The 26,103-nt window shown below is 42.8% G+C and overlaps 1 protein-coding gene across 4 annotated transcripts in view; it reads left to right on the top strand.

Moving 5' to 3' along the window:
- LIMS1 (LIM zinc finger domain containing 1) overlaps positions 1-21,254 on the top strand; it is a 32,774-nt gene extending 11,520 nt beyond the window's left edge. The window contains exons 1-11 of one of the 4 annotated variants that reach the window (XM_056861708.1): positions 5,428-5,625; positions 8,513-8,672; positions 10,095-10,161; positions 10,588-10,708; positions 12,418-12,567; positions 13,904-14,054; positions 15,810-15,902; positions 17,806-17,854; positions 18,420-18,495; positions 20,030-20,224; positions 20,808-20,903. In XM_056861708.1, coding sequence (XP_056717686.1) covers positions 5,447-5,625; positions 8,513-8,672; positions 10,095-10,161; positions 10,588-10,708; positions 12,418-12,567; positions 13,904-14,054; positions 15,810-15,902; positions 17,806-17,854; positions 18,420-18,495; positions 20,030-20,177 — 1,194 coding nt within the window. In that variant the 5' untranslated portion in view covers positions 5,428-5,446 and the 3' untranslated portion in view covers positions 20,178-20,224; positions 20,808-20,903. Of the gene's footprint in view, positions 1-5,427; positions 5,626-8,512; positions 8,673-10,094; positions 10,162-10,587; positions 10,709-12,417; positions 12,568-13,903; positions 14,055-15,809; positions 15,903-17,805; positions 17,855-18,419; positions 18,496-20,029; positions 20,225-20,807 lie in introns of those variants that run through there. The other 3 variants (XM_056861711.1, XM_056861709.1, XM_056861712.1) reach the window with 3 other exon arrangements.
- Positions 21,255-26,103: the final 4,849 nt, after the last annotated feature.

The raw sequence follows: 26,103 nt of genomic DNA, 5'->3' as shown, positions 1-26,103 counted from the left end.
GTTTCTCCCCCACAGGGGACCCAAAGCAGCTTTATAGGATTGTTTCAAGGATTAAAGGTAAAGGTAGTCCCCTGTGCAAGCACCGGGTCATTACTGACCCATGGGGTGATGTCACATCCCGACGTTTCCTAGGCTGACTATGTTTGACGAGGTGGTTTGCCATTGCCTTCCCCAGTCATTTACACTTTACCTCCAGCAAGTTGGGTCCTCATTTTACTGACCTTGGAAGGCTGAGTCAACATTGAGCCGGCTACCTTAAACCGACTTCCGTCGGGATCGAACTCAGGTCGTGAGAAGAGCTTTTAACTACAGTACTGCAGCTTACCACTCTGCGCCATGGGGTTAGAACAGGACAATGTGGATGAAGCATGTTGAACACTGAAAGTGGAACAACAGTGCTAAGCATTATTAACAGTTATTAAGGATAAAGGAGATAAAGTTCTGGGGTACTCCTAAAGATTTAGAGCTGCCTCCCACAAACAGATTGGTGTGGTTAGAATGTCGGCTGAGATTTATTTGGGCCAAGTTGTGCTTGGGATGAAATGATTCTACAATTCCTTGACCTGGAGCAAAAAAATTGCCATTCGGTCCACATTTGACTGCACCTTTTCTTTGCCAGCAGACCAGTGGATTGGTGTGCAAGCTATGGTCATGGTGCGGCAGTCATTTCTGGCCAAGACAGACTCATATCACTTAGTGCTGCTTACCTCATGAGCTTCGTGCTCAGCCAATTCCTATAGAATAGTCCAGTGCAAGAAAGTACTACAGGTGGTGGACTGCAATTTTAGTGGTCCTCCACCTCTTTAAAAAAGCCCTTGCATATAGAAAACCTGCATATCAGGGAGTGAGTTAGTTTAGAAGAGTTGGTTTTTATATGCCAACTTTCTCTACCACTTAAGGGAGACTCAATCCGGCTTACCTTCCCTTCCCCACAACAGACACCCTGTGAGGTAGGTAAGGCTAAGAGAGTGTGACTAGCCCAAGGTCACCCAGCTGGCTTTGTGTGTAGGAGTGGGGAAACAAATCCAGTTCACCAGATTAGCCTCCACCACTCATGTGGAGGAGTCGGGAATCAAACCCTGTTCTCCAGATCACACTCCATTGCTCCAGACTGCCGCTCTTAACCACTACACCACACTGGCTCCCTTTTATTTGCTTATTTTCTACATGCAGGAAATTTTGATGTGGGGTTGTAGGCATTCTGATGCGAGGAAGCATTCATAAATTCAGTCTTCATACTGATTTACAATCTAGGGAGAATTCTGCCATATGTGTTTGTTGAATGTGTCAGTGAGCTCTAGGTTTGATTAGAATCTGCATGAAGCTACTCCAAATTGTTTACTTCACAGTTTCCATTTCTTTTTCAGGCAAGTCACCGGTGCAGAATTTTAGACAGCACATTTTTAAAAAATACAGAAGCTGTCTGTGAAAGGTTCTATTTGTGTGTGTGTGTGTTAAGTGCCATCATGTTGCTTCCGACTCATGGCGACCCTATGAATGAAAGTCCTCCAAAATGTCCTATTTTTGACAGCCTTGCTCAGATCTTGCAAATTGAAGGCTGTGGCTTCCTTTATTGAGTCAATCCATCTCTTGTTGGGTCTTCCTCTTTTCCTGCTGCCCTCAACTTTTCCTAGCATGACTGTCTTTTCCAGTGACTCTTGTCTCATGATGTGACCAAAATACGACAGCCTCAGTTTAGTCATTTTAGCTTCTAGGGTCAGTTCTATTTGTACCATCCAGCTTCTAGATAAGAACTTCTGTATCGGTCAAGGCACATACATTATAAATATTTAGTCATATGGGTTAAGCAGCACTGGATTGGCATGTACCCACTTAGCATGCAATCTAAAACAAGATATTTCTTTGAAGGTTTTGTTGCAAAGTGGAAAATCCAGCGAGCTGTAGATAAACAATGCTTTAATATATCTTCAACTGAATGGAACAGAAAATTTTGTTACTGTATCTGAGAGAATCTTTTCTGTACTAAAACTAAATTTTAATGGAACTGGTTGAAACCTTGGCATTGTAATGTCACTAACAGGAGATGAAACGTTTTTAAAAAAATAAAAATAAAATAAAGGCAAGCTAAATTTACAGTAGGATGGAAATGTTCTTTGATCCATCTCTGTATGTAAACAGCAATGTACTTAAATAAAACAAATTCTCTGACCCTCTCAATACAAAGGTGACCATCTCTGTTTACTTAGGATGGGATCTCAAAGGGACTGACATACTGCGTAATAAAGAAATCAACACTGGCTCCACCACCTTAGCTGAAGGTCAGGCTTCAGTGCTGTGTGTGTGATGGAGACGTTACTATAATAAGAATGCAGTTTAGAGCCAGAATGTCTGGTGTTGACGGTTCTCCCAGCCGTATAAGGAACTTCATGGACACACGAGAACTCTTTCATGGCAAGCTGGACATTTGGTCTGGTCAGGGTATTAATTTTAGCTGTGGGATGAACCGTTCATTGTATTCATGCTACGAAAACAGGAGTGGTAATTGACTCAGGGTCATGTTTTATGCAATTTCTTCTTTAAACGTATTGCTGCAAATTGTTCATTGCAACATCTGTTCCCTTGTGAGATTGCTGCTTAAAGGTAGCAAAGCTGCTCAGTGGAAAATACTTTTTAAAGAGTGTCACCTGGTTTTACTGCAACATAAGCTCAGCCTAGCGCACTGAAACTAATTATTGGAAACCTCTTGTGCACATACCCCAGAAGCCGGTATTCTGGATCTCGCATTTCTGGCATAGTAAAGCGTGCATTCCATGGCAAACGTCAGCGTTCCTCAGCAAAATATTATTGCAACTTACAGCGTCTTCAAAAGTTGAACTCAGTGTTGGTCAAGACTGCAGAATAGGAGCTGAGGCGGTACCTTAGGTCAAGTTCCTGGTACATCAGTTGCTCATTGTCTCTGTCATTATCCAAGGATCTCAGAGCAATAGACACAGGATTAGCCTAATAAGAACCCTAATAGACAGTGACATAACTGGGCAAGGATTTGAACCCCAGTCTCCTCAGTTCAAATCCATCTTTTTATCCACTGTTCCACAAACAACCCATTCCTGAAAGCTGCAGCGCTGGGGACAGTGTAGCCACAGCGCTGCCATGATGCCTCCAATGAGGGTTAGGAAGCTCCCGGGAACTCCCCGGGAACGCCTCCTGGGACATTGGCGTGGGGACTTGCACCGGGAAAATGCCGACAGGAGGCTGCACTGCTGTCCAAAGGCCACACTGCCGCCATGGTCCAAAGAACTGGCATAAGAGACACGACGCTGGCATCCGTGCCAATTTGCTTGGTGCAAATGACACGGATGCCAGTGTAGAGGTCATGCCACCTCCTAAGCCCATTCAGCCCCCCCTTCAGGAATGCACTGATAGTCTCATAAATAGGGTTGCCAACCTCCAGATACTAGCTGGAGATCTCCTGCTATTACAACTGATCTCCAGCCGATAGGATAGCTTAGGCTGAGAATGTGTGACTAGCTCAAGGTCACCTAGTCAGCTTCCATGACAGTGTGGGGATTTGAACCTGGGACTCCCAGATTCCAATTTGACAGTCTAAACAATACGCCACACTCTTGCTTGGGGTTCCCTGTGGTCTCCTGTCCCAATTGCTAATCAGATCCCCGTCCTGCTTCAGCAGTGCTGCAACATCCCATCATTTAATTGGCTCTAGAAGGGGGGGGGGAAGAGCATTCAGTTCAGCATAGTCAGGGTAAAGACAATACATAATTGTTCAAGTCAAGTATATAAATACAGACTGCGGATCCAGATAATTGTTTCCATCATCAAGATAGCAATCAGAAACTGTGAATGGTGAGCTTCTGCTCACGCAGAGCATTATGTGCATGTTGTAACTTGTATGGAGATTGTGTTTGCTTCAAATGAGGTTACATTTGGTGTGTAAGCATCCCATCCTGTGTCAGTATGGTCCTTGACATATCACAACACTGGTTTGCCTCATAATGCTGTCCATCTGTCCAATGCAAGGCAATACAAATGCACCATGGATAAGGAATGTTGGCAAATCTGTTTCTCTCTGAAGTTTGGGGATTTGAACCTGGATCTCCTACATACAAATCCTAATCTCTTAAACAGAGTTGAGGGAGGGCAGGTGTGGATATAAGTTGGGCATATTGCCATGTGTAGGATTTCATCATTCACATGTTTAACATTACCCAGATTGTGGATTTAACCATCAATTCACTGGGTGGCGTTAGACTATCTCTCTGACAAAGTATCATATTGGTAATATTGCTGGCCTATCTTACAGTGTCGTTATAGGGATTTCTGGGATTTAAATAGCCCCACCAGTGTAAATAAGATCTGAGATGTGAAACTGTTTAATACTGAGGAAAAGAGCTGTAAGAAATGCCATCATCATCATCATCATCATCATCAAAACACCTGGTTTCATCTCTGTTTCTGCGAAAGGATCTGGTGAAGGACAGTCATTACTTTTACTACAGCCTAATCCTCGACTTCAGTGGATTTAGATAAGTGTAATTCTGTTTAGAATGGCATTATTAGACTGCAGTCTGAAGAACACTTTTCTGTGAGTAAGGCCCTTTGAATAGACAAGTAGGAATCTGAGTAGACCTGTTTAGGATTGATCTCTAACTTACCTAACAATGTGGCTGCTACAATAGTACAGCAGAATAGGACACAATCTGGTCAGCTACAGAGGTATATCTTCTCTAGAGTCATCTGGACAACTAATGTCCATCGGCAAACTCCCAAAGCGTGATCTGGAAAGCCATTTGGAGAGCATGTCAAGTTGGATCCTACCAGCTTTATGCTGGTACAGGACGGAGGAAGGGTAATTTTACACAGTTCCCTCCTCTTAGCAATGTGCCCCTTTCATGCAGCTCTTTCATCCCCCAATACCCATGTAGCCTTTTCAGGGACCAAAAGGGAATGCTGCGGGAAGGTGGGTTATGATTGGATACTGCATGGGGAAAGCTGGTAGGATTGTAGCCCGTAATTATTTATATATAGATTCATTTTGGCGTTCTTAACGACCTGTTCTTGCTTACTTGTGGGTATTTCCTTGTTATCTTTACAAAGGCGTTAACACTGAAGATAAAATAACACGGGAGTAAAATTTTCCACATGAAATTGCTGATGGCAGTTAGCATGTCTTATTCTACTTTTGGCCACTGCATCAGCGGAACTGTGACTAGTGGCAGTAGATATCAGAGATCACATGTTCCACCCAAGTTGGCGGTGCCCCTCTGCTATGGAATGTGCTTCTCTGCTTCCAGTGAATCTCTTCCAACCTCACTGTGACATTCAGACTGCTCCGTAACCGAACTTGGAAGTTCTGCACGCAGCAAAGTCCCGTGGATTGTTTTGCTCCCATTTTCCCTCCTGGGGCATTCTTCAGAGGGGTTTTTTTTTTTTGGGCGGCTGTCTGTTTTTAAGCAGTGTCAAGTAAAGCATGGAATTCCAAAGCCGAGGGCGCTCCTATGTCATTCCAGAGAATGAAGAAATCTCGCACGCTCCTCAGACTGTGCACAATGACCATGGAAATGAAGGCGAGAGAGCAGTGTCAAAACTGCAACGTAGGCACAGTGACATAAAAGTATACAAAGAGATATGCGACTTTTATGCAAGATTGTAAGTTCACTTGGTCAGAGCTGATTTATTACTTTGCTTGCTTTACAGGACTCTAGTGTAATTTTCGTTGCTGGGAGCTGCAGTGTGTTGTGATCTGTACATTAAAAACACTTTGTGGAGTTAATTGTATTTTAATTTTTGTTGGGTTTATGAGCCTGTACTGCAATGTGCATTCTGGCTGTTGAATGGAAAAAGTTCTTTATGGGTCTCCAGCAGTGGGTTTGGAGAATTTATATACTGTCTTCATATAGAAACTGGCAATAGCCCAGCTTCACATTGAGACTTGGAAAAATGTGTTGTTTTGCAATGTGGAAGACAGTTTAATGTTCTAAGTTCACCCGTGTAAACTTGTTGCAGACAATCTTAATTTTGTCTGCTGAAATGTGAAATAAGGTGCTGTCATAGACAGATCAATCATAGCCATTTTTACTCAGAAGGAAATCCCATTGTTTTAAATGGGACTTATTCCTAAGTAAGTGTGCATAGGATTGTGACCTTTACAGAGTAGATTGGGGAGGTGCAAACTGATAATTGCATTTAATGGTAGACTTCCAAGAGTTTCTGTTGCAGCAGATGAGGACTCTGGGTGCCGGATGCCAACTGTTGTGATGTTACATGTCTTGAAAGTTCTACAGTTCAATTTTAAGCAGAGATACCTCCTTCTAAGTCCACTGAAGTAAATGGCCTTAGAAGGGTGTAACTCTGCTTAAGATTGCCCTGGTGGGGACATGGCCTTGAAAATTCAGGGAGGCTGGCCAGTGGCCATATGTGAGCAGATGTCTCTACAGTCATGTTCAGTAGTAGTGCTAAATGCCACTATTGCAGCCACTTGGATTGAAGCCAAAATAGTGTGCATATTCCAATTCAGAATGTTGTATGCTTCCTTTTCCCAGGAAGTGCAGCAGATACTCTAGATTGTAGTCAACACGTCAAGATCCAGACTGTACAGAAGAGTCAGCTTAGCTGTCAAGTTTGCTCCTTTCGTACAGTGTTGAATGGGAAATGGTAAAACAGAACATTGCACGTTTACTAAATGTGTAGCTGCTCACATGGCCATCTTGCTGGAAGGCTAATTGCTTAAAAGCAGCTTCAGGAGTGACACTTGTATGGATTTCAAGTAGTTCTCTGATGTGTAGACTCTGCATACGGTGTTGCAGAGGAGACTCATATTGTGTATGCCTTACTCCTCCAAATAGAGGAGTCACATGTGACCAGGCAAAGCATACAATGCATCCGCCAGAAGAAAAAAGGATGGTGAGTTCATGTGGACGTGGTTATACAGCAGGCCATGAGATGATCTGAAAGGACAGCCAGTGTACGGTAGTGGTTGAAGTGCTGGAATAGGGCTTGGGAGACCCAGGTTCAAATCCCTGCTCATTAGGTGTCGGAGGGGCCAGTCATTGCCAGTGATGTTATTGGGGAGAAACCGAGTAAATGAAATTTGTGTATGTGACCATGAGTTCCTTGGAGGAAGGATGGATAAAAATGTATCTAGGTAGACAGAAATAATGAAAGGGGCGCATGCATGTGAGTTTCCAGCTTGCTTCTTTATCCCACCATGTGTACATATAGGAGAAATGAATGAACTAACCCAGCATTGCATAGGATATGGCCTAGAGTTCCATAGAAACAATTTCTGTCAAGGGATAGTGGAGGTTGGCTCTGAGATAATCTTTGTATGGGAAATAACATCCTCACCATCCCATTGGAAGAGGACCAAAAACGTTTATTTTGGCAAAAGCACATGAAGGCCCACAGCTGTATCCGTGAACTGGTGATGATGATACATACTCGCCTGTTTTATATATGCTTGTTGTTTAATTATCGCTTCCTAAACTGCATAGTCCCAAGTGAGGATGCTTCAGGGGAAATGTGGGGGTCAGGAAGGGTAAGAGACTCCGTACTCCTGCAGAAAAATGGCAGGAGATTTGAGAGAAAGTGTTCTATAGTGGTTGGACTAGGATGTGGGAGGGCCAGGTTTGACTCTGCCACGGAAGCTTGTTTGGTGACCTTGGACCAGTCACACTCTCTCACCATACCCTATCTCATAGGTTATCGTGAGGATAAAATGGAAAAGAGGAGATGATCTAAGCCTATTTGGGTCCCCATTGGGGAGCAATGAAGAGTATAAATGAAGTTAATAATATAACCTGTCCCACTTTTAACCTCCCACAGGTGAAGGTTGTGCATGTGTTTGTCAAGAAGTTGACCATTGGAGTCAAAGGAATTACACCTTTTGGTGTGCCAAGCCCAACTTTCTGAGCCAAGGTCCTTCCCTTCCCTCATCTCTTTGGAGATAAGAGGGACGCTGTCCCTCTTTGCTTCTGAAACGTCTTCGGGTGGAAGATGTGCCCAGAGGAAGCTTTCTGTGGGGCTGATCTCTTTTTTAATGATTGATTTATTGCAAGGAAAGGAAGGAGGCAAATGAGTCCTTGTCCCTTTTCTCCCCCATTCACAGTTCTTTGTGGATTCTCAGTTGTATCACATTTTTGATAATGATGCCTATGTTTTGTTTGGAGGAAAAGAAAATTATTAATGCTTTTGCCAGTATAGAGACGACTATTTGGGGGAGGGTCTTATCACACAGAAGTGATTTCAGACAGTTTGCTCATGATGTTCAATTCATTCCTAAACATTAAGTGCCAGTAATATTCATTGCTATTAGTAAGACTTAATTTTGGGGAAATATATGTTGTGTGGAACCTTTAGAAATCTCATCCTGGTTGTCTTTGCCTGAGAATTGTTGTGTACATCCATAAAGCAAAAGGAAAGACTTCTACGTTTTCTTGAATCGTCACCACCAAATTGGGGCAACTGCCAAGTGACATAGAAGCACATCACCAAAAGTCTGTATTCTCGCATTGATCATCTCCTTGTTTTGTTGTAGCAACATGGCGAACGCTCTTGCCAATGCTATGTGTGAGCGCTGTCGAGGAGGCTTCGCACCTGCGGAGAAGATTGTGAACAGCAATGGTGAGCTGTATCATGAACAGTGTTTTGTGTGTGCCCAGTGCTTCCAGCAATTCCCTGAAGGACTCTTTTATGAGGTCAGTTTCCTTGATTTCTGTGCTGGCTGTTTAGTAGTCTGTTACATCACTTTTTAGCAATGAGCCCCGTGGCGCAGAGTGGTAAGCTGCAGTACTGCAGTCCAAGCTCTGCTCATGACCTTAGTTCGATCTCGACTGGAGTCAGTTTCAGGTAGCCAGCTCAAGGTTGACTCAGCCTTCCATCCTTCTGAGGTCGGTAAAAAGAGTACCCAGCTTGCTGGGGGTAAAGGGAAGATGACTGGGGAAGGCACTGGCAAGCCACCCCGTAAACAAAGTCTGCCTCGTAAACGTCGGGATGCGACGTCACCCCATGGGTCAGGAATGACCCGGTGCTTGCACAGGGGACCTTTACCTTTACCTTTTTTACATCACTTTTAAGAGCTCGTTTCCATGGTTGGGGTTATGCAGCTGAATTCGTTTCCCTTTTGAGAAGCTGTTGACCATGGTGTAGCAACTGACTTATTCCCACCTCTGAAACATGCAAAATAATAATATAGAAAGTAGTACTATGTACTACTATGAGTATGTACAGAGTGTATTAGTCTCATACAGGGTATCCACAATCATAGATTAGACACTAGAGCTTTAACTGGAGATGCCGGGGGATTGAACCTGGGACCTTCTGCATGCCAAGCAGATGCTCTACCGCCGCTCAGGGTTGCTACAGCCACTCAGGGTTGAGAGAGTGCAATTGGCCTGAGGTCACACAGTGAGGTTGGTAGCTGAAGATCTCTAATCCAGCGATCCTCTTAATCACTTTTATTTATTTTTAACCTAAATTCTTAGAATATAAGGCTGTGATACATGAAATTGTGTGATTTCCTTCTAATAGAAATGTGCGTAGAATTGAGCCATTGGCTGTCTTGAAGATGTCTCAATAGTCCCTTATTTTTTCTCATTAGATACTTGAGATCATTATTGTCAGAACTCTGAAGGAAGGATTACAGTCCATGGAAAATGGCTTCTTTGTATGCCAAATTTCTTAGATTTCTGGCACAAGCTTTTCAATCTTTATGCATGTGTTTCCGCTAATACACTGGAACATGCTTCCAGGAAGTGCTGAGAGAGATGATTCAGCAGAAAGTGCATCCTCTTCTGAACATCAGTGTTCATAATTTTGATCCAATACCTGTGAATCTGTGGCCAAATCTTATCCTACCATGATGATAATGTAAGCTGCCCCTAATGTAAACACCAGTATGGAAAACGAACTTGCTCTTCCAGGCAGCGTTTACAGCATTTGTGTTGAATGTGGTTTGCATCAGATGACTGGCAGAATTTCAATTTCCTAATCTTATACCATAATAGGACCAGCTGTTAGCAGCACTAGAAACTGAACTGCACATCCGTTAGACATGTGAACTACAAAGGACTGTTTTTTCTGTATTCTTCTAATAGCTTTGTATGTCTGTCTGGTTTTAGTTCGAAGGAAGGAAATATTGTGAACATGACTTTCAGATGCTGTTTGCCCCGTGCTGCCATCAGTGTGGTAAGGATTTGTCTTTAAAAAATAAATTATGAACAGTCCAATGTGGAGAAAGAGGAATGCCGTGTGTGCTACATATAAAAGAAGCCAAGCCATCAAAAACCAGATGCATATCTTCCATTATTGGAACTCAGTGGTGTTAGTGTTTCTGTGATGTACTGTGCATGACTTTTCCATTGCTATTCATGCAAAACTCAGCTGAATAAAAATCAGATATCAAATTTAGAATAGATAAAATGCCGAGTTTACTACTTAAACAGAATTTGTCTGAATGATCGTCAAGGATGATGCATGACAGGAGATAATGAAATTAGGATAATGTCTGTATTTTGTTGGTTTACTCAGAGTAATAAACAGTGTATTATCAACAGCATCTTAATATTTAAAATGGGCCTTTTTGGTAACATGCGGTTATGTATTTACTTGCAGGGGAATTCATTATTGGTCGTGTCATTAAAGCTATGAACAATAGCTGGCATCCAGAATGTTTCTGCTGTGATATCTGCCAACAGGTACTGGCAGACATTGGATTTGTGAAGAACGCTGGCAGGTAGATCATCAACTTCTTTTCTGTTAGCTGTGAGCGTAACTTGATTGTAAGGTTACATTTTTAGGACTTTGTCCTATCAAAATATGCCGCTGACATTATGGTTGCTGTTTAATTAGAGGCCGCTGTTCCTTCTGTGTGAATTTCCTACCATTGCACCTGGGATGGACAGGAGGATGCCCTGCCCCTGAAGTGAAAAACAGCCACTCGGCTGTTTCCTCCTTGAGCCTGTGGGAATGCTGCTCCAGCATCCAGTCACCTTTCAGAAGGGGGATGGCACAGCAGGTGTTAGTTCAGGTCCGCCTCAGGGAGAGGGCAGTCACAGCTTGGGTCTGCCTCAGCAAGAGACCAGTTTGAAGAGTAGCTCTGCCTGGTTGTATGGCAGAGTGGTTTGGCTCTCTGTCTCTGGGAGAGGACAGAGTTCCCGGTCGTGAGACCTGTCTCTGGTGATGATCAGATCTTGTACAGTTTAGTCTGACTCTTGGGAAAGGGAAGGCTGGTGTGGGTGGAACCCGGTGTGTGCGAGAAAGGATCCAACCTGATGGCTAGTCAGTGAAAGCCAGTTTCTACCTGCAAGCATTAAAGAGAATTGAGACCACACTCTGAAGCCATAACTAGCTTAAATTTATGTGCCTCAGCCAGGTTTCTCCTTTGACTATCTGGAGACTTGTGCTGCTGATCTGTTCTGTAAAACCAACCTGTAAATAGATCAATCAAGCCGGATAACCTACGAGAACCAATCTTCTTTGTTATTTGCACAAAACTCCTGCCTCGGTGATCTCCATGTTCTTGCTCATGACAAAACTTACCAGCCAGTAATAGGGTTGATGGCACTAGTCCTAAAAATGTGAACACATAAAATCCGAGAAACATGGTGTAGTTTTAATCTTGACTGTCTGTAGGGTGTTATACTAAATGATTATTAGGTCTGTATCATTAGAGCCAGTGGGGTGTAGTGGTTAAGAGCCGTGGACTCTCATCTGGAGAACCAGGTTTGACTCCCCACTCCTCAACATGAAGCCTGCTAGGTGACCTTGAGCTAGTCACAATTCTCTCAGAACTCTCTCAACCCCACCTACCTGCCTGTTGTGGGGTGGGGGGAAGGCTATTGTAAACCGCTTTGAGACTCCTTACGGTAGAGAAAAGCGGGGGTATAAAAAACCAACGTTTCCACTTCTTCCTTTATCAGTTCTACAGTGCTGTAATCTTTTGGTTTGAGGTTGTTTCCATGGGTAAAATCACACTGGATCAGGGTGTTCATAGGCATTCTGTACCCAAATTATTTTTAGAACAATTTCCCCCCTGTAAAGAGTGACCTAGATAGCCCTGACGATCTCGTCAGATCTCAGAAGCTAAGCAAGGTTGGCCCTTGTTAGTATTTGGATGGGGGAGCACCAAGGATGTTTCAGGGTTACTATGCAGAGGCAGGCAATGTCAAGCCATCTCTGAATGTTTCTTACCTTGAAAACCCCATGAGATCACCATAAGTGAGCTGTGACTTGACAGGGAAAAAAGAATGACCCTTATCCATGCCTCTCTTCTTTGAATGTTTGTCATGCTGTTAGAAGAACTTTATTTTCACTTTGCAGGATGTTGTTAAACGCTTTTCGACATACAAAGCTCAAGTTAAAGTTCTGTGTTTTGCTTTTTGTAATAAAACTCCAGGAAACATTGTATTGCCTTCCCCCCCCCCCTTCCTTGATCTCTGCTAGGCACCTTTGCCGTCCCTGCCACAATCGAGAGAAAGCCAGGGGCCTGGGCAAGTACATTTGCCAGAAATGCCATGCCATCATCGAGGAACAACCTCTCATCTTCAAGAATGACCCTTATCATCCAGATCACTTCAACTGTGCCAACTGCGGGTAACAAAAACCAACAACCCTTAAATATTTTTTTTTCTAAACCCAACTAAAATTTTGTTTTGTTTTAATATTTAGCACCAGTTGTTTATTTCCAAAATATTGCTTAAAATGCTTTATAATCAGGTCTTAAGATGAAATATATCAAAGGTTTAGCCATGAATAAAATACATGCCTTACAATCCTGTGTGAATCCAATAATTCCCATTGGATTTAATGGGAATTGACTCCCTTGTAAATCAATTAATGGATTGCCGCCTTAGCCACTGTAATTCCCTCAGCAAGGCATTTTTGATGGGATTAGTTGGGTCCGTCTGGAGCATAGGCCTGCTAATGGTGACACAGACTGGACATCACCTGAGCGTTGGTTTCTCTAGTAGGCCCAGTGTGGTGGAAGCATCTCAAGCACAGCATTATAGGACCAGGTCCACTTTTACATTTCCTCAACAGGAAGATAATGTTGGGGCTGCAGAAGCATGCTATTGTATGGAGTCCTGCAATGATGGACTTTTTACCAGTGTTCACTAGAGTCAGAAGCAAAACTCACCTCCATGTGTTGGTGATACTCACTTTGCATGACAGAAGTCTATTTAAAATGGATCCCTCAGAGTTAAAAGTGGGAAGTGACTTTTTCAAGAATCGTTTCATCAAGCAGCGTTCATGCCATTCTGTAAAAATAATTGATTTTTACATCCCATTCCTGACCTGAAAGGACGAAAGTCCTTTGGAGGACAGAAATGGGCTATGCCACTTACGTCATCCAGATTGGCATGGACGCTGGTGGGGAGACCCGGACGCCGGTCTCCTGGCGCTGCCATGACTCAGGGACGCCGGCTGGGCCTTCCGCTGGCATCCCACCGGCGCAAAGCTTCGCGTCGGCATCCTGGGGGGCATTCCCAAGGCATGCCGGGGGTGAAGCATCCAGTAGGCAGCTTCCTGTCCCCTTTTGGCCTGGGTACATCGACGAGGAGAATAGCATTGCTGAGCCAGCTTTTTGCTGGCACAACCTCATTCTTCTCAAAGGGGCAAAATGCCCCATTTAAAAAATAAAAAGCCTCCAAAAGGCTTTTTAAAGTCTTTCGGCGGCCGGGGAACGTCTTTGGAGGCTCCGCGGCGGCGCCTCAGCCACACCGTCCCCGGTTGCTGAAGGCTCAGGAATGGGTTGTTAGTTGCTGACCCAGCAGTGCCCAAATACTTTGCTGGAGTATAAATTCCAGTTTATAATATGATATAAAATAATGAACTTTTTTCTTCTGGAACACCCCCCAGTGGAAACATATCTCTATACTTGAGTTTCTGTATTTTCATTTGTATCAATCTATCTTTCTGTCATTAACAGAAAAGAACTTACTGTTGATGCTCGAGAACTGAAGGGGGAGTTGTACTGCTTGCCTTGCCATGACAAAATGGGGGTCCCCATCTGTGGAGCTTGCAGGAGACCCATTGAAGGGCGAGTGGTGAATGCAATGGGCAAACAGTGGCACGTTGAGGTAAGCATATGCATGTATTCTGCTTGGAAAAAGAATTCAATAGCAAGATGGAGTCTTCAAAAGAGGTTACCAGGTTCTGTGTCATTTTGTAAGCTGTGATACATTGGAATAGGCAAAAGCATCACTTCTTCAAAAAATTATCAACCTCTCCTGCTTTTTAAATAGTCTGTTTTAAGTAAGAGAGTGAACCAGAAATGTTTTAATAGTAAAGACGAACACATTCTTTGGAAATTCATCTCACTTATTTCAGTGGAACCAATTTCCATTGGTTAAGATAGAAGATATAAAGTTTTTTGGTTTTTTGTCATCAAGTCACAGCTGACTTATGGTGACCCTGGAGGATTTCCAAAGCAAGAAACGTTCAGAGGTGATTTGCCATTGCCTGCCTCTGCATCATGCTCCTGGTGTTCCTTGGAGGTCTCCCATCCAAATACTAGCCAGGGCTGACCCTGCTTAGCTTCTGAGATCTGATGAGATCAGGCTAGCCTGGGGGTATCCAGGTCAGTATGCTTTACCATTTATTGGCTTGAATCTCACAGTAAATCTCAGCTGGCAGAAGACACAGAACAAAGTTGTGTCGCTTTCCCTGCTCCACTGCAGCCCAGAATGATCACCGAGTCACTGCTCCTAAAAGAGAGGTGGCCCCAGGGACAGTAGGTGGAGGGAGTCAGGGGTCTGCACTGGGAGGGAGTCAGTGAAAATTGTCCACCTTCCATTCGAGGAATTGTTCTGCAAGATCATAGCCATTATTTAACAATTACTCAGTTTTTCATCATTCCTGCCTCATTTTATCTTTGCACTGCCTTAAGAGGAAGGGAATACACTATTTATTTGAATGGAAGACTAGTTTTTTTCAGGTATATCAACAAAAAAGAGGGATCATCTTAAATTATGTCCAGTCATAAAGAACTTTCTGTGTAGGGAAGGTTGTCTTATATTCAGAGTTACCTTCCTGTCGAGTAAATGTGTTAGTCAAAAGCCATCTGGTGAGCTTTCTTCCTAAACAACATTTTAATGAAGGGCTTACTGACATCAACTCTTATGCTTTATTTACCACCCTGCACTGACTACAGCACAGTACATAGGGGAAAAATGTGAATAATTCTATTATTTACAAAGATGCGTTTTGATTTTTGAACATATAGTAAAAGAAGGGTGCATTGCTGTACAGAATTTAGACTATACTGCACTTCCACTTCATATAAGATGGTTTATTTTTTATTTTCCTTAAAACAATATTGTTTTGAGGCTCATAAATTTAACCATAAGGAGGGTTTTTGAATGAAATTGGGGGTTTATTCTAAGGTTGATGTGGCAATCTTAATCAACAAATACATTTTAATTTTTTGTGTGCAGTAGGCCAGTGTTTTATAAATGAAAGGCAAGAAAGGAGCAATCTTGAAAAGATTAATGTAGCTTAATTCAAGTACGATGTATGAAAGCAAAGATTGAATGATGCAGTCATGCAGTGACTGATCCTTTTAACAGCTTCAGAAGAAATCAGCTGAATTCTGTGGTGGTTCCACTGGTGTAAGAAGCAGGGGAAATCTTCCTTGATTTGTCTCCTCACTGTAGCCCCCTGGCAAATACAGCTCTTTGTCTATATGGGGAATTTGGCTCTTACTATGCCTTTGGGAAAGACAGAGGAAGCTGCTGGGGAAAAGCAGAGATCGTTCTAACCCCACTAGTGAAATGTCTAAATGATCCAACCCAATGACTTTTCTACAGATAACCCAAAATGTTTGTTTTTTGCAGCATTTTGTTTGTGCGAAGTGTGAGAAACCATTCCTAGGCCACCGCCACTATGAGAGAAAGGGACTGGCATATTGTGAAACCCATTACAATCAGGTATGGTTGCATCTTGCCTTGTAATGATATAGTTTTCACTGTACTGAAGTCCCAGTTCTGCCCTTTATATGCCTGGCAATAGGTAATGAGATTAAAATCCCGTAGATGTGAAATTCAGCCCATTTCCAGCATTTCATGATAGGGAGACTTGGAATGAGAATCAATTTTAAAAGATTTGATGTATGTGATAATCTTCCTTTGATTTGGCATGCAGATGTTTTTCGCCTTGGTTTCTTGACTCAAAAACATTTAAGATGGTTTCAATTTTCATCTGGAAACCATAATTGGTTTACATAGAGATTTTTTGCAGAATAGATACCACATTTGAATTCAGATGAATTTTTTTGCATTCATTTCAGCTTTTTGGGGGGTATAAATATTGAAACATGACTGTGTGGAAAGCAGCATGAGGAAAACTATATAAGCACAGGCTAAAAAGACTGATACAATAAAATCCAGCCTATTCTAAGATTTCCCATATGTATAGGGTGTCCAGGTCCCTCTTCACTACCAGCGAGAGGTTTTTTGGGGTGGAGCCTGAAGAGGGCGAAGTTTGGGGAGGGGTTTCAATGCCATAGAGTCCAATTGTCAAAGTGGCCATTTTCTCCAGGTGAATTGACCCCTATCGGCTGGAGATCAGTTGTAATAGCAGGAGATCTCTAGCTAGTACCTGGAGGTTGGCAACCCTACATATGTATGAGTTTACTGATTTTGTTTATTCCCTCATTACCAAGGTTGTATAAGAAGCTATCACTTAGCTATTTGATGCTGTAGGAATATCGTTCCATACTAGCCTGCTTTTTTTTTTTTTAAGTTACCATTTTACAGGTTTGGGTTAGTCAGAGAAACTCTACATCATGTATTACTCACACTTGAGACTAGATATAGAATCATTCCTTTACAGTGCACCACCAAGTGGTCATTTCCGTATCTTATTTTTGTGTTATGATACAAGTATTAATAAAGTTAATTCAGTAGCCTTTGCGTCACATTCATTGGGGAACAAGGGCAGATTGTAAGAGAAAACTAACTCCGAATATTAGAATGTGAACGTTCCTGTGGATTTCTCTTTGTTTTTAATAAAAAGGTTTTCCAGCTTTCCTTCTGCATTTGCAGCTTCTTAATTGCAGATAAAGTGCAATTTGGGGGCACCTGGGTGTGTGGAAGTAACATGTGTTTGGCTTTAAGACTGAAAGTTGCTGGGGGGAGAGTGATTAAGTGTTTGACCTTGATTGGTGGGGGAGGTTTTTTTAAGGCATAAGCCTTGTCATGGGGACAGCTGTTTTATTCTCTTCTGACGGCCTTCACTAGTGAGTTGGATGGTTTTATTTGCTTGTTATGAATCAAGATGGTTTTCGTTTAAAATAAACACCATTTTACAAAACTAATGAGAGGAGCTGTGCATGTTGTGAGTGCAACTTTCCCGGGGACGAGCTGAAGGCCAGAGAGATAAGGCTTTGGCAAAGAAAAGCTCTCGGCCTTATAATTAAACGAACCACACCTTGCCCGTTGGGAGTCTGAAAGGGCTGTCGCCAGCATTTCGGACCTGGGCAAGAGAGGTTGTCGGTTGACACACTGGGTTAAAATTAAGTGGGAGGAGATGATGTCAAAAGCCTGATTTGATTGATTTGCAAAAAAAAAAAAAAACCCGAAACAGAAACAATAAGACAATAATTATGTTATTAACAGCCCAATCCTCCTGTCATTGTTTGCATTTTGAAAATAGATTGCATCAGCTCCTTCATTGTTGCAAACCATCATAATTACAATGATGATAGAAAAGTGCTGCCGCAATATGTGTAATATTTTTTAATTTAGAAAGCACACACATGCTCAATTGTTGTTATTTCCTAAAATGTTATGGGTGGATGTGTGATTCTGAAAATGTTTTTCATGTCCCCAGCTGTTTGGTGATGTTTGCTTCCACTGCAATCGCGTGATTGAAGGAGATGGTAAGTTTCCCATTTGCCTACAGATCCAAAAAGAAGTTCACCATCGATATCTGTTTGAGTTAATTTCAATATAAAATCCAGAATGAGGCTGATTCAATATAAGACAGCTTCATGTGACCTTTCCTGAATTATAAGAACAGTTAAGTGTGCAATAAGAACAGTTAGGAGATGGATTGTCTAAATAAAGGAAGCCACAGCCCTCAATTTGCAAGATTTGAACAGGGCTGTCAAAGATAGGACATTTTGGAGGATATTGATTCATAGGGTTACCGTGAGTCGGAAGCGACTTGATGGCACTTAACGCACACAGGTGTACAATGATATCAGAACTTTAGGGATCTTATGCTGGTTTCTCAGTTAGGTATGTCTGTGTGAAGGTTTAGGGTTGGGATGTTTAAGTTCTGGATTGGTTTCAAACATACAAAAGTGATTGAAGGACTTTGCAATGACATGTTATTGTATATCCCTCCCCCCAAAAAATGTCCAGTTTTACTGTGTGTTACAGCAAATGAGCCATAGCTGTAGCCCCTTTGGGTAATTGTGTAATTTCCCTGCTCTTTCCTAGTTGTCTCAGCCTTGAATAAGGCCTGGTGTGTCAACTGCTTCGCATGCTCCACTTGCAACACTAAGTTAACTCTCAAGTAAGTGTATTGGGTGCTTATGATAATGAAAGCATTAGTGAAATCATCCAGAGTGTTGGGTCACATGGGTATATATTTGCCACTGCAGTATGAAGGCTTGCTTTCACTGTGAAGGAAAAGAACAAAAACTGTGTTTGTTCAACAGGGTTCCTAGGTTACATCCCTGAGTATAGTCTTGGTTTCTTGGAGGAGCTTTACTGCATTGTTCGTAGTGTAGCATATGATGTATTGCTCCTTTTCTCCCACAGGGTGCATACACATGATCATAGATCCCTTAACTGTGGCAATATAAACAAACACAGCATAAAGCAGAGCAGTTCAGTATGAATGTTTAGGACCACTACTAGCAAGTATACCATAACTATACATGGTGTGCTCCCTACAAGGCATGAGAAGCAAAAGCAACTTTTTTTTTAATTAGTGGTGCACACTGGATTTAGTCAGAATTCACTGGATGGGGCTGTGGCTCCGTGGTAGATCATCTGCTTGGCATGCAGAAGGTCCCAGGTTCAATCCCCGGCATCTCCAGTTAAAGGGACTAGACAGGTAGGTGATATGAGAGACCTCAGCCGAGACCATGGCGAGCTGCTGCCAGTCTGAGTAGACAATACTGACTTTGATGGACCAAGGGTCTGATTCAGTATAATGTGTTCATGTGGATCTCCCCACAATGTGTACAAGTTTTTTTTTTAAGTTTGCTTCTCATAGAATACAGGCAGTATATATCCCGACCAAGGCCGGGTTCAGGGAGGGTAACAACAAATTATCATAAAATGCAATAAAATACAATAAAACATTTGAATCCATACCATATTAATTATCAGTTTGAGAAACAGTTTAAAATAGGACAGATGGCGCTCAAATTCTGCCCACAGGGTCTTTAGCCAACTTCAAAAGGGAAAGCCAGGCTCCTTCACTTACGTAATAAACAGTAAAAGAAAGGGGGTGGAATAGGGAGGGCAGCTCTGATGGAAACCATTGCTGCCCTCAACCACAGGCCTGGCAGAACATCTCCGTCTTACAGGCACTGCAGAATTGAGTAAGATCCTGCAGGGCCCTGGTCTCATCAGAGAGAGTTCCACCAGGCCGGGGCCAGGGCCGAAAAAGCCTTGGCCCTGGTTGAGGACAGCCGAACACTTCTCAGGCTGGGGACCACCAGTAAATTGGTATCTGCTGAGCTTAGTGCTCTCTGGGAGGTGTATCGGGGGAGTCAGCCCCATAGATACAAGGGTCTCAGACTGATTACGGCTTTAAAGGTTAAAACCAGCACTTTGAACCTGATCTGATATTCCAGTGCAGTGGATATAGTCTTACCAATTTTAGGGACACCGTTCTTTGCTTCTAAACCTTGCAGTGATGACATCATTGTTAGGGTAATAATGGCAGCCTCTAGAAAGAGGCACAGGCATCCTTTCCTATTGACATACTTACCATTTTCACCATTTCTGTATCCTGCTGACTTCTCTTTTCCACTTGCCTGTATCTTGACTCTTTCCTCTTCTCTCCTCTATTTCTTCTTTGCCCAACCTAAAAGGGACAAGTTTGTAGAAATCGATCTCAAACCTGTCTGCAAACACTGTTATGACCAAATGCCTGAAGAGTTTAAGCGGAGACTTGCCAAACGGGAGCGAGAAGCAAAGGATAAAGACAAAATCAAAAAGAAAAAGCCAGCATGTCTGTAATCGCTTCATTCCTTTCTACTGCTGTCTGTACTCCTTCCTCCTTCTTGGTCAGTTTTTAGGGAATATGTTTTCTTTTAGAATTTTATTGCATGACTTTGGGATCATCAAAGCAATCCCAAGATTTCTGATATCTGAGCGATGAATTCCTAACAATATATGTGCATGGTCATCCGGTGTGTAAGATGCAGTGTCTCTCTTCCCATTGAGTAACTGGCTCTATTTTAAGTACAACTCCTTTTCCATAGGAGAATACCTGAGCTGTTCAATGTTTTTACAGGGGCTGTGTGTGGAATATATGCTGCTTGCACTAAAGCAGTGGTCTTCACCCCTTGAGTCAAGACCCTTATGAAGATCATAAGAGCCAGGGGGCAACATCTCATGCCTCTCTTAGTTTATACTTTTTAGCAAACTTTTGAGGACAAAAATTTATTCCGCAAAAACCGGGTATATCTATTTTAATAACATACATTAGTATCTGTCTTTTTTGTTAGTAAAATAATAAAAGAGAATGTCTGATCAACACTGAGTTGTAAAGATTTCTTTATGTATAAATCTAAATTGGTTTTCACAGAAATGTATACATGCTTTACCGGAGCGGTCTCTCTCTTTTTTTCCCTTTGCTTGTTTTAGAAACAAATTTGTGGAATTTGACATGAAGCCTGTCTGTAAGAAGTGCTATGAGAAGTTTCCTCTGGAGCTCAAGAAAAGACTGAAGAAATTAGCAGAAACTCTGGGAAGGAAGTGAGGCTCAGCTTCAGATTTCATCTTGCTGTGCAAAAATTAGGAAACAATACTGTTGTTACAAGACTTACTTTTGCTGAGTCATTGGAACCCAAGCAACGCTCCCCCATTCCTCTCTGCATGACTAGCTTCATACTGAAATTGTTGCCTCGCCACCTTGAAAATATACCTCTAAAAACCCTTTTATATCTTGCATAATCTCATATCCAACCCTTAAAATTCTGTATTTGGTACATGTATATTTGTAGATGCAGACATCATGTTTGCATAGTAAGTGGCAGATAAAAACTGGGACTTTTATATACCACGGTGGGATCCATTTCAGTGGACGCGGAGCACCATCTAATGTACTTGTTTGCAGGTAGTCAACTGTACTATCCTAAGCAGTCCTCAGGGGGCTTAGAAGAGTGTACCTGCTTAGGAAGGCACTGAAAATTACTTCTCTAAGTCCAGAGTAGCTCTCACCAATTGGGCCAATCTTATTTTTCCACCAGGACTGGGGGGGGGGGGGAGACACACAAGGTCAGGAAGAGACAAAAGAAAAAAAATCTAGACAGTTTGTAGGAACATAGCATGAGAACGTATATGAGAGCACGTAGATACATACAGCTAAAAAGCATCTTTGGATTCAGTACTGATAAGGTAGTTCCCTTCCACTAAAGCACTCCTGGTATCAATGAGAACTTGGTGGAAGGTCCCAATTTTGGTGCTAACTTTCATTCCCCTTTGTGCTCTGGTACAGCCAGCCTGAAATCTTCAGAACGGCAAGATGAGTTGCCTACAAATCTTGAGTTTTTTTTTTTTAAGAAACCAACAAAAACAAGTTCTTGTTGGTTGCTTCTTTGTTTTTGAGCCAACGGGATGCTACAGGCACGTTTTCAGATGCTCCGTTCTTACTCTGAAGGCTGGAAGCTTTTACAAGAACAACAAAACAGCTTTCTCAGCATTTAGAAGGAATCTATATTTTGTCAGAAAGCCTCCTGATAATGGCAAAGGGGAGCCATGTTAGTCTACTGTAGCAAAAGCAAACAAAAGTCCAGTGGCACAGTGAAAGCTTCCTGGTTACAGAAGGAGTTCTTGTTTTTTTTTTAACCATTTTTTGGATACACATTTTAAAGAAGCTTTATTTCATAATATGCAGAAATGCTGTACTGTTCAAAGCTTTGGCATTAACAGTGCAGTCTTATGTATGTTTATGTAGAATAAGGTAATACTTTTTTAATGGGTTTATGCCCAGGTAACTGTGCATAGGAGTAATCTGTGTTCAGCAGAACAAAGTCTGTAGTTCTTAAACGACCTCAGCAAGACTACTTGGGATTGTGTGATTTTAGGGTTACATGCGAAAGTGGAAAACAGCGATATCCTGCTGTCGCTAGCAAAGCTACTTGAATTTTGCAGGAATCATTCTGTGTAACAGACATGTTCCCATGTGCTCTTGTGTTTAATTTCCTTGTTGTGCCTTATTCTGCCATACTTATGCAATAGTAATCAAAGTATTTATCCTTTATATACTGTTAATTTTGTATTTTTATGCAGAAAATGTATGCAGTATTCCAAAAGATGACATACATTATGCTTTTTTGGACTTACAAACGCTTTTTAAATGATGGAAGATGCTTGAGTTTGAGGCATATTTCTGTGCAGATGTTTTAAAATAGTACATGAAATAAAATAGTTCCAGCTGAGTATATACTGTATTAACGGGTCAATAAAATAGTGTTATCTACTTCTGATTTCTACTTTTGGAACTAAGAAACCTGTGGTATTAAATAGGCCATTTATCCTCTTCCCCCCCCGCCCCCACTAAGGTCTTGAAAGTTGGCAACAAATTAATATATCAAAATCCATTTCAGAAGGCTCTCTGGAAGGACAGTAATGATTAATGTTCAATGACAGTGGCAAATGGCAAAGTGAGTTCAAGCATTCTGCACATAGTGTGATTTGACAGAGGGGCTCTACCTAGGTGCTCTGTAAGTTCCTGTAACTCCACCTTTTCTCTTTGGGGCTCCCACATATTAGGACTGAGGGACTAAATTACAGTCACTGAACCAATTTCAATCCATGCCTTCCATGAAGCTGCAATGGAACACTGTCTGCAGTTTCTATTGGGGCTACTGCTCTATAGCGTGGTTATGCTTCCATGTTTCCTCTACTTGCATGTGGGGGTTATGCTTGCAGGCCATCATGATATTTTTACAGCATATGACCAAGGGCGAGCCCTTTCTGGCCTACCCTGATCTGTGGAAGTCACTGGTTGCTTCCACACAATGAGAATTCTCTGTTGCGCTCCTGTTGATGCTGCAAATGCAGAAGCCTTTGCAGTGGCAATGGAGGGGCCACATAGCAGTTTCCCAAGCACTCTCCCCTTTTGCTATCACCAGGGTGGAAGGGAGGAGTTTGGGGAGGGAGCTCAGCAGGCATATGATATCACAGAATCTGACCCCCAAATCTGCCATTTCCTCTAGGGGAACTGATCTCCATTGTTGTAATAATGGTAGAACTCCAGACCCCATCTGGAGGTTGGTAACTTTACTTTTGAGGAAAGGATTTTTACGCAGTTAACTCCTACCCATGGGGGGACAATAGGCACAGTGGCCGATCTACATTTTTGGGGGGTGGGGGCAAGAGGACGAAGTGATACCCCCTTATAGCATATATGTGTATATGTACTGTATATGTGCACCTCTTTAGGCGTCTCCTGGGTGTTTCCCGCGTCCAGCTTGTCAAACCTTTTCTATGTCCGGGTCTGTCGTCCACCTCCCAATTACCGTTCTGTTTACAGATAGCGCAGCGCCTCAGATATTCGAGTCCTTGGAGACCGCTCGCCTCCCTCTTCAGGATCTCGAGGTCTCTTTGGGATCTCAGTCAACTTCAACCGGTTCCCTTAGACCCTTCTCCTCGGCTTGCACTTCTCCCTTTCCTTTTACAGCTATTCTCTCAATATCTGTCCCACCCACCAATTAACTTTAACCCTCTGTTCCCCTGTTCTCGGATGTTGTAGAATCACACCCTCTACCTTCCCTTCTTGGAGTTATCCTTCTTTCCTACCCAAGGAGACCTCTGTAGGCTTCTGAGCTAATTTCTTTCCTGTTACTTTCCCCTGAGACTCTCCCTGTCTCTTTCCCTTTGTTTCCTTCTGTTTTCCCTTGTCTATCTGGTCCTCTTCCTCCATTTTGCCTGTCCTGCGGTTTCTCCATTCCTCCCCTCTCCCGGGTTTTCCCCCCCAGCCATTGCCCAACAGGCCGTTTCGACTCTCCTCCCTTTATATTCCTTTATATATATTCCTTTATATATAAGTATATAATCAATGTTTATAATATACATATATAATCAACAACTCTAAAATGATAAAACACATTGGGAGGGTTTTAAAACCCCCGAAAATGATAAAAGGAGCACCTGTAACTTTAAGCAACAGATTTCCTCAGTGGCTGTTGCTAAGCAACCACAGCATTCCAGGCTTCAGTTCTTGTAAGTAAAAGGCAGGGGAGGCAGGGTCCTTTTCAGCCCTTTTTCGGCATTTGAAGGAGGACTCACTGGGGCCAGGCCTACGGTTGCCAGCTCCAGGTTGGGGAATTCCTAGAGATTTTGTGGTGAAGTCTGAGGAGGGCAGGGTTTGGGGAGGGAAGAAGATATAATGCAGAAATATATAATGCAGAAATTTTCTCCAGGGGGACAGATTTCTGTCATCTGGAGTTCAGTTGTAACTGATCTCCAGGTCCCACCCAGAGATTGGCAACACTAGGCCTGGAAGCAATTGCTAGGTGACTGGATACCACCCAACTTCTTTGGCTGAACTAGACCTGACTGCTTGCTACTGTTCAACAGCAGCCAGTGTGGTATAGCTGTTAGAGCTTCAGAACAGGGTCTGTGAGACCAAGATTCGAATCCCCATCTTGCGGAGGAAGCTCACTTGGTGATTTTGGACAAGTCACATACCTTCAGCCTAACCTACCTTATGGAGTCGTTTTGTGGATAAAAAGGAGAACATACTAATGTACGCTGCTTTGGTCCCCACTGTGGAGAAAGACTAGTTTTCCGAGGCTGCCAGGGAGTGGGGGGGGGGAGACGGAAAACTTAAGACGGGGGTAGATAAAGGTAGGTTGGTGGAGGAGATAAGATTGCCAACTCCAGGTTAGGAAATACCTGGAGATTTTGGGGGGGATGGAGCCTGGGGAGGTTGGGGTTTGAGGAGGGGAGGGAAATCAGGAAGGTATAATTCCATAGACTCCACCCTCTAAAGCAGCCATTTCCTCCAGGAGAACTGGGTTGCCAGCCTCCAGGTGAGGGCTGGACATCACCCAGAATTACAACTGATCTCCAGATTACAGAGATCAATTCTCCTGGAGAAAATGGCTGTTTTGGAGGACAGACTCTATGGCATTATATCCTGCTGAGGTAATTCCCCTCCTCAAATCTTGCCATCCCAAGGCTGCACTCCCAGATCTCCAGGAATTCCCTAACTTGGAGCTGGCAACCCTAAGAGGGAATTGATCTTTGAAGTTGGGATATCTGTTGTGTTTCCAACAATGCCCCAAGTTTGCAGGAAAATCTGAAATCTTTAAAAAAAAAAAACATTTGGGGGTCTAAAGAAACCCAAAATGATAAAAAGAGCACCTGCAGCTTGACCAAATTGAACCCTTAAAGGCTGTTGCTAGGCAACCACAACATTCCAAGGCTTGGTTTCTGTGAGTAAAGAAGAGGGGGCAGTGTCCTTTCCCCAGGCTGTTTTGGCCTTTGAGGGAAGAGTCATCAGAGCCAGGCCTAACAGTAATCACTGGGTAACTTCATACACCTGACTTGCATGACTCACCTAGGCCTGGCTACTTGCTACTCTTCAGCAGGTTCGAATCCTCATCTTGCTGTGGAAGCTCACAGGGTGATTTGGGGCCAGTAGTATACTTTTAGCCTAACCTACCTCAAAGAGTTGTTGTGAGGATAAAAGGAGAATACTATAAGCTCTTTAGTCCCCATTGTGAAGAAAGGTGGGGTAAATAAATAGTAAATATAGCTGAAGATGGGAGGCAGATATAAGGTAGGATGGTGAATGGCTGAGAAGTCTTGTTTGGGGGCTTCCTAGAGGCACCTGGTTGGCCACTGTGTGAACAGACTGCTGGACTTGATGAGCCTGGGTCTGATCCAGCAGGGCCTTATGTTCTTATGAGAAGGGCCACAGTTGAGGACG

The sequence above is a fragment of the Euleptes europaea genome, chromosome 16, assembly GCF_029931775.1.
Source record: "Euleptes europaea isolate rEulEur1 chromosome 16, rEulEur1.hap1, whole genome shotgun sequence".
Taxonomy (NCBI): Eukaryota; Metazoa; Chordata; class Lepidosauria; order Squamata; family Sphaerodactylidae; genus Euleptes; species Euleptes europaea.
Note: the sequence above shows the minus strand (reverse complement) of the source record. Positions and strands in the feature narration are given on the sequence as shown.